Source organism: Nematolebias whitei, chromosome 7 (genome assembly GCF_014905685.2).
Source record: "Nematolebias whitei isolate Nwh7 chromosome 7, NemWhi1, whole genome shotgun sequence".
Classification (NCBI taxonomy): domain Eukaryota; kingdom Metazoa; phylum Chordata; class Actinopteri; order Cyprinodontiformes; family Rivulidae; genus Nematolebias; species Nematolebias whitei.
In genome coordinates this window covers 975,064-983,693 of record NC_056504.1, presented here as the reverse complement: position 1 = coordinate 983,693, position 8,630 = coordinate 975,064, and the positions used below count along the sequence as shown (strand labels likewise).

Genomic DNA, 8,630 nt, shown 5'->3' with positions numbered 1-8,630 from the left:
AACTTTTTTGGATTTTTCTACCTGGATTATTGAGCATGCATCAGGATCCCCATAATCAATGCAGTTTTTTCAGTCACCCCAAACAAGCTGTAGAGGGTCTGGCTGAGCAATTAGGACCTACCTCTCTGATGGCCATACAAAACCACATGGCACTGGACATGCCATTAGCTGAAAAGGGGGGAGCCTGAGCTATGAATGGAGAAAAATGTTCTACTTTCATCCCTAACAACACCAGGCACATCGAGGGACTGAGAAGACTGAGTAAGACCATGCACGAACACTCAGGCATTGAGAACCCCTTAGAAGAATGGTTTTCAAACATGTTTGGTAAATGGAAAACATTAGTAATCTCTCTGTTAGTGTCTGTAGCTATATTTTTAGGGATCATGGTGGTCTGTGGCTGATGCTGTGTGCCCTGCTGTCATTCACTGGCAGTCAGACTCATCACCTCTACATTTGAGAAAGGTGGCAGTGAGCGCCCTCCTGCTTACCAAATGTACAGCCAGGGACGAGACATGGAACTATCCTTAGTGGCCATCGCACCGCTACTGGAAGAGGCTGACTGCTCCCGCCAGCTTTAAAGTTGCCTGTTTTGCTAAAATGCTGCATTGTGTGTTTACCAAGAAAGATGAGGGAAAGTTTATTTTCCTGTACAGGTGGGGTCTGGGTCAGAAATGACCACCGTCACAGAGGCATGAGGTGATGTCCTGCTTTCCTCCTTAAAATGAACAGCTGCCTAAGGGGGTTTTCCGGGACATGCAGAGCTACACCTATTCAGGGATGGATAGTTAGGAGTAATGGTCTCTTTCAGAGACCTAAAGGGGGAAAATGTAAAGACGCTCTTATCTGCAGTGCTGTATTGCTCGATGTATCACACTGTATCTTGTCCTTTATCTGTATCTGCTTGGCTTTTGGATCTGTTTGCTTTTTGGTATCAACAAGTACAGATTGAACTAAGTCAGAGAATGTATTTAAGTTTTTTGTGTATGGGACATGAACTAACAGGGAGCTGCTGGTGTGTGTTCCACCTGATGACAAGATCACCAGTAAACTGGAACAGCAGAAGAAAATAATAAAACAACTCCATAAAAGGACTTCCAAGAAATGAAGACATCAGTTTGAACTAGTTTAAACAAAGAACTGTAAGAATGTGTGACACGTCTCTGGGTGGAACTTTTGTGTTTAAATACAGAAGAAGCTGAAAGCTCCGGTCAGATGTGTCTTGGGTTTTTGCTGTGTCTCTGTTGGTTTGGGGTAAGAGAGTCTCCTTTCAGCTGAAAGCTTTAATAAATGTTGGCAATACGTTTTAACTTAAATCTCTCTGACTGATTATTGTGTCTTTTCTCCATGTATCTCCGAACCAATGAGAGAAACAGGTGAATAGGCTGAAAAGTCTGAGTTGTGTTAATTTTCCTCGACAGTTTCAAGTTTTTTTCTGTGACATTTGTGTGTTTTTCTTTTGTTAGTTGTAGTGAACTAAGCCTCAGGTCAAATCTGAGCTTCCTGGGACAAGAACTGTATTTCATTGATTTGAGTCCAGAAACACAAGATTAAGTTCATCCAGAGACTTTCTAAGTGTCTTGCACTGATCAATTGAAAGAACACTCTCTTTTTTATTATCATTACTATTTTACAAATGTTTGATAATCAAAGTGTGTTTAGTTCAAACCATTTTTAAATGTTGAAGTGAACTAATCATTTTTAATCAACTGTGAAACAGTATTAGTGATTTTTAATCCTCATTCAAAGTGGAAATCAAATTGGAATGTGTTACGGAGTAATTCATGCATTTTCTGATCTTCTGTCTGAAATGAGCAAATTGTGAAGTTGGTCAAAGGTCGAAAACAAGTTGTTGGAACGAACTGTCATGTTTTTAAATCCTCTCAGACGTAATATAGAGAAGCTGGCACCTGTTTTCACCCAACTCGTCCAAACACTTCTCTCGTCTGTCTCTAAAACATTTTCAATCTGTTCCAAAACATTTTCTGTTTTTCTGACTTCTAGTGACCTCTTACGTCACAAAAACACACCCCTGTCTGGTCGATTTGACCAGTCAGGAACCTCCCAAATGAACCGGAAATAGAACTCTTTAAATGTCGGTACTTCCTAGTTCAAACCAGCTCCAGTCGAGTTGCGGTCGAGTGCAGTCGAGTTCAGTTCGGAGAGCAAGCCGAACTGAGAAGTGCTGGAGAGAACAGGAGTTCAGACATGATCCGGAGCTCTTCCGAGTCTTGTGGGAATTATGCAATCTTCCACATCTGAGTGGAACTTCTGAAGGACTCCACTAATGTGAGTCCACTCGTGAGGTGAACTGTTGTTGATGAAGTCCCGCCACCACTCCGGACGGTTCTCTGCCATCCTACGGAGACGCTGGATCGGTAGCGTTAACTGGAACTCCGTATCCGCTGATTCATCGTCAGAGAGGTAATGAGTCGAGTTTACTACCGAGCGTACCGAGGAAAGCTGGGTTCGAATGGAGGGTGCCGTTCTGTTCAACACTTTATCTCACACACCATCTCCCTCCCTCTAAACTTAATCTTTCCATCTTTAAACTCTTCTATCTGCTAGAAATCATTCCAGATATTTTCAGAAATGTCTGTTGTGAAGCAACGGAAAACCATCGCCGTATGGTTTTCTAATTGTACAGCTTGCTAATAACTAAGCCATGTTGTTATTTTCAATTTTGCCAAATTAATGTAAATGTTTGATGTTAAACTTTAATTCTGTAAATAAATGACCACATTCATTTGATGGGTCAAAGAAAATTAACGTCTCACGTTACATTTAATTAAATTCAATGCACGATATTATTCAGTCCAGAAAAATGAATGAATCCGTTTAATTTATGAATATATCTCAGTATATGTTCATCTACATACTAACAGTTCACCTCACGAGTGGACTCACATGAGTGGAGTCCTTCAGAAGTTCCACTCAGATGTGGAAGATTGCATAATTCCCACAAGACTCGGAAGAGCTCCGGATCATGTCTGAACTCCTCTCGTGAGGTGAACTGTTGTTGATGAAGTCCCGCCACCACTCCGGACGGTTCTCTGCCATCCTACGGAGACGCTGGACCGGTAGCGTTAACTGGAACTCCGTATCCGCTGATTCATCGTCAGAGAGGTAATGAGTCGAGTTTACTACCGAGCGTACCGAGGAAAGCTGGGTTCGAATGGAGGGTGCCGTTCTGTTCAACACTTTCCCTCTCACACCATCTCCCTCCCTCTAAACTTCATCTTTCCATCTTTAAACTCTTCTATCTGCTAGAAATCATTCCAGATATTTTTAGAAATGTCTGTTGTACAGTTTGAAATGGGGAAACCATGGCCGTATGGTTTCCTCCTTGTAAAACTAGCTAACTAAGCCATGTTGTTATTTTTCAATTTGCCAAATTAATGTAAATGTTTGATGTTAAACTTGATTCTGTTAATAAATGACCACATTCATTTGATGGGTCAAAGATAATTAACGTCTCACGTTACATTTAATTAAATTCAATGCACGATATTATTCAGTCCAGAAAAATGAATGAATCCGTTTAATTTATGAATATATCACAGAATATGTTCATCTACATACTAGGTAATCCCACAATGTTTTTTTGGTAATCCCATTGTGTTGATGGTAATTCCACAATGTTGTTGGTAATTCCATTGTAGCAATGCTTTAACCCCTTAGAAACCGAGTCTGTAATCCACTGGAAAAAGTCATATAATCCACAACGGTAAATCCACAACGAATGGAGGTGTTGATTGATCAGCATACAGAGGGGTTCCCTTGGATTGAACTGAAGATGCGGCCACTGGATGAAGAGTGGAGACCAACGTCAGGATTGCAGGTCTCCTCCAGCGAAGGTCGTCGCTGGGTGGATGTCCAGCCGATGCCGTTCTGGTTCAATGTGACATGCAATTATGTGGTTTAAGGTGGGCTTATGAAGGGGATTTTACATAAGGCCTTAACCTATATGCACCTGGTGTGTAAGCTATTATGATTGGGAACAGCTACAGCTACCAGTTAAGGGGTGGAACATGCTGAAAAGGGTAACTATAGGGGGTTTATACCTATAGAAGGGCATTCCAAACTATTTTTCCATTCCTAACTTGGTTTAAGTTAGCTTTACATGGCAAAATATAGTTTGGTTCAATTGTCTGTTGTCTTTTAGACGAACGACTTGAGATTGGGTGTTTGGTTTCCCCATAAATGTTTTGGAGGTCTATGGCGAGACTCATCAAAAAGAATTAGCTATCCCCCCGAATAGAATTGTTCGAGTAGGTTCGGCTTAAGCGTTGTGAGACCAATGTAGATTATGGTACTTAAGGTAGCATTACTCTACATTGACTCCGCAAAGATTACATTTTAACAAATGAACTGCATGTTGGCATAGTTAAAGGCCTCTTAGTCTCTAACTCAACTACACACAAAATTCATTCTTACTTGGGGTGTTCAGAAACAATACCAAAAACCAATTAAACGATGTCTCAACATCGACAAAAACAGTGACTAAGCAACCAGTAAAACAACGTTTCAACATTGACAAAAGCAGTGATTAAGCAACTAGAAAACGACGTTTCAGTGCGTCACTCACTCTGAATGTCAGATTTGATCACGTTATCGCGTCTTGTAACATTATCCTAACTGGCGTCACCCCCCTTCAGTCATGGGAGACCGCGAACACGGGTGAGGACGTCGCTCCATGAGCTAAAGTTAGGCTGTCCTTGAGTAGTTTTAACTGTTTGCGCAGCTGAAAGAGGACTTTAAGGTCTGGATTGGAATCCAGTTCGCCTTTCGATGGAGTGTATTTGTCTGGGTCAGTCAGATACAGTATCATCGAGTTAATTGCAGGATCATCCAACTTCTGAAGTTGGGTGATGTCTGGGTCAGTTGAAAATGACTTTTCATATTTTAAAAGAACTTGGCGAAGTTTGTCTCTTTCTTCATCAGATGTCAGCGCGTCGGCTTGGGCGACCACCTGATCAATCTGTGATGAGACTGATAAGGGTTCTTGCTCCGTGTGGAGCTCCAACGAATCCCTTTCTGAGTCGTCGGACCTGTCTATGGGTAAGACACCATAGGTTTGAGGCCCTTGGTCGACATCATCGGTTGAGAAAAGAGCTATGGCCTGTGTTGGTTTTGTGAACCATACTGGCCCAGCTTCTTGACTCGGTACCAGGTTGTCTGGGAGTCCTCCCAGAAATGGAATGCCTAGTTCAAAATCATGAAAATCAGTGGAAATCAACCATCCTAGCATAGTGTTTTTTGGGATCAGCACCTCATCCATGCCTGTGTTACACACAGCAATAGATGTGGTCCTGGAGTCAAGACTCACCTGGTTCGTGGCTTCCACGGACAGTCCCAAGTTGAAAAATGCAGGAGAAGGTTGAAAATATGCCTGTTTATGGCTAATAGCTTGTCCAGCTATGATGTGGATTCGCACCATTAGGTTAGTCACCTGAGGTGGTACTGTGGTGGTTTGGTTGCTAGCAACCTGGCAGGCCTCTGGAATGGTCTGCCCAGCCTTAAGTTTTGCTGTGTCTAGCACAGGAGGATCCTTTGTGGCTGGTATTGGTGACCACAGCACCTTGTTGATGGTGTCCACGTGGACACCCAACCTTACCAAAATGTCAGAGCCTATGTAGGTTGCATGTGGTAAGTTTTGGATCACGAGAAACGGGTGAACCAGTTCTCGTTGGTTCCAGTTCAGTTTTAGGTTAATGACTCCTTCTGCGGTCATTACCTGTGAACTATTGGGAACTAATGGAAAGCGGAAAGCTTTTTTAATCAGTTCTAGACCCACGTGTTTGTGAACCAAGGTTTCATAGAAAGCTCGGTTAATTGCTGATTTATCTGTCCACAGAGACAGAACAGCATCGTTGGTGTGGGATCCTTGGATCTCTACACCTTTAACTACCAGTGGTAGGTAGTGTTTGGTGGACTCTGACTGCTCCAGCTCACAGAGGAGGCTGTCTTGTTGGGTCAGAGTTTGGACCACCGGGTGGGTCTCTTTGGTTTCACATGACGTCAGAGGAGTACTCACTTCGAATGGAGGGTGCCGTTCTGTTCAACACTTTCCCTCACACACCATCTCGCTCCCTCTAAACTTCATCTCTCCATCTTTAAACTCTTCTATCTGCTAGAAATCATTCCAGATATTTTAGAAATGTCTGTTGTATAGCTTGAAGTGAGGAAAACCATCGCCGTATGGTTTTCTAATTGTACAGCTTGCTAACTAAGCCATGTTGTTATTTTCAATTTTGCCAAATTAATAAAAATGTTTGATGTTAAACTTGATTCTGTTAATAAATGACCACATTCATTTGATGGGTCAAAGATAACTAACGCCTCACGTTACATTTTTATTAAATTCAATGCACGATATTATTCAGTCCAGAAAAATGAATGAATCCGTTTAATTTATGAATATATCACAGAATATGTTCATCTACATACTGAATGATGGGTCAAAGAAAATTAACGTCTCACGTTACATTTAATTAAATTCAATGCACGATATTATTCAGTCCAGAAAAATGAATGAATCCGTTTAATTTATGAATATATCTCAGTATATGTTCATCTACATAGTGAATGTGTACAAACAAATTTGTCCATGTGTGTATATTTCTGGACAGCACAGAAAGTGGTTAGTGCTGTTGCCTCACAACAAGAAGGTTGCAGCCTGGGGCCTTTCTGGGTTGGAGTTTGCATGTTTGCCCCATACAATTATGGGGTTGCTCTTGGTACTCTGGTTTTGTCAGACAAACCAAATACATCCATGTTAGGTTAAAAGGCAAAACCTAATTGCCACTAATTGAGAGTGAGAGCATCAATGGTTGTTTTTCAGATTTGCTTCTTTGTGGGCATGTGATGGACCTGTGACCTGTCCAGGGTCCACACTGATTGCTGGCGGTAGACACCAGCTCACTCATGACCCAGAAAGGAAAAAGTGTTTAAAGAAAAAAAGATGGATGGACGTATATTTAGTCTTTTATTTCAGTATTTTTCTTGCCCTCCCATTCATCTTTATTTCTTACCCGAGCAATCTGATCTGCCATCTGTAATCGCCCATCCAGTTCTCTTCTGATCTGAGCCGCCTGCTCATCTGGGTTGTCCAGCTGGCAAAAAACAAAAGTGTTTTCTGTAAATTCATAATTATTCATACTTTATCATGATCAAATGATATTTGAAACATGCAGCAATTTGTTTTATATAAAAATTATTCAATATGCAAAAAGGAAGGTAAACTTCAAAATGGCACAGGCAATTTTTAGAAAAAATAAACAGAATATTCCACTTCACTACATTTACAGATGATTTGTTGATCATACTCTTTTAATGAAACAATTGGTCAGGTTTTACTGTATTCTACTTTCCTCCAGCAGTAAATATATTACCTGGCCAAAAAAAAAGTCGCCACCAAAAAAAAAAGTCACACACTAATATTTGTTGGACCACCTTTAGCTTTGATTACAGCATGCACTCACTGTGGAATTGAGCATGCATCAGGATATCACTGTGGAATTGTTTCGATAAGCTTCTGCAATGTCACAAGATCTATTTCCATCCAGTGTTGCATTCATTTTTCACCAAGATATCCTTATGCATGCTCAGTAATCCAGGTAGAAAAATCTAAAAAAGTTAAGTCTGGTCCTCTGGACATTCAAAACACAAAACAAAGCCAAAAAAAAAAAAGTTGAAACATTTCGTCTTTTGGCGTTTGCATGTTCTCTCCGTGCATGCGTGGGTTTTCTCCGGGTACTCCGGTTTCCTCCCACAGACCAAAAACATGCATGTTAGGCTGAATGGTAACTCTGAATTGTCCCTAGATGTGAGAGAGAGAGTGAATGTTTGTTTGTCTCGTTTGTCTCTATGTGTCCCTGTGATGGACTTGCAACCCGTCCAGGGTGTACCCCGCCCCTCGCACAGTGACCGCTGGACATGGGCACCAGCGACCCCCGTGACCCAAAAATGGAATAAGCGGGTAAAGATAATGGATGGATGGCATTTCGTCTTTCATCCAAAAGACCTCTTCAGGTGCTGCATTAAGCTGTATTGAGAGAAGTACGATGGCGCCTGTGCACATGGCTTGCAATCCACCTCCGCTAATGGTGTTCGGATTATTTTTGTTTTGTTCGTTTTTTTATCTGTGATATAAACTCACTACTGATGTATGACCGACAACAGCTTCTGGATCTTTGTTTTTCTGTCACCGATGTCGCTTATTTGGATCAATATGAGCATACCTCTGGACCCTCCCAATGACACGATCACAAACCACTGCATCGACCTCTCCGCTCTAACCCTGTCATTAAAACAAAGAGTCACTAACCTGGGAGTGATAATGGACCCTTCCCTGAAACTTAACAGTCATGTAAACGTGACTATTAACTCATGCTTCTTCCAACTGAGGCGGCTGTCTAAACTGAAGCCCATATTGTCCAAAAATAACCTGGAGACAGTAATACATGCATTCATTACATCTAGGCTTGATTACTGCAATTCACTCCTGTTTGGTATCAGTCAGACCTCCATTGCACGACTACAACTGGTCCAGAATGCAGCAGCCCCATTTTTAACCAGTACAGGCAAAAGAGAGCACATTACACCAGTTTTGGCCTCACTGAACTGGT

The 8,630-nt window shown here is 41.6% G+C and overlaps 1 protein-coding gene across 1 annotated transcript in view; it reads right to left on the bottom strand.

Moving 5' to 3' along the window:
- Positions 1 to 8,630, bottom strand: part of LOC119412087 (calcium-dependent secretion activator 1-like) — a 780,001-nt gene that overhangs the window by 749,437 nt on the left and 21,934 nt on the right. Inside the window, 1 exon segment of the mRNA XM_037679064.1 lies at positions 7,035 to 7,115. Within this exon segment, the coding sequence (XP_037534992.1) occupies positions 7,035 to 7,115 (81 nt within the window).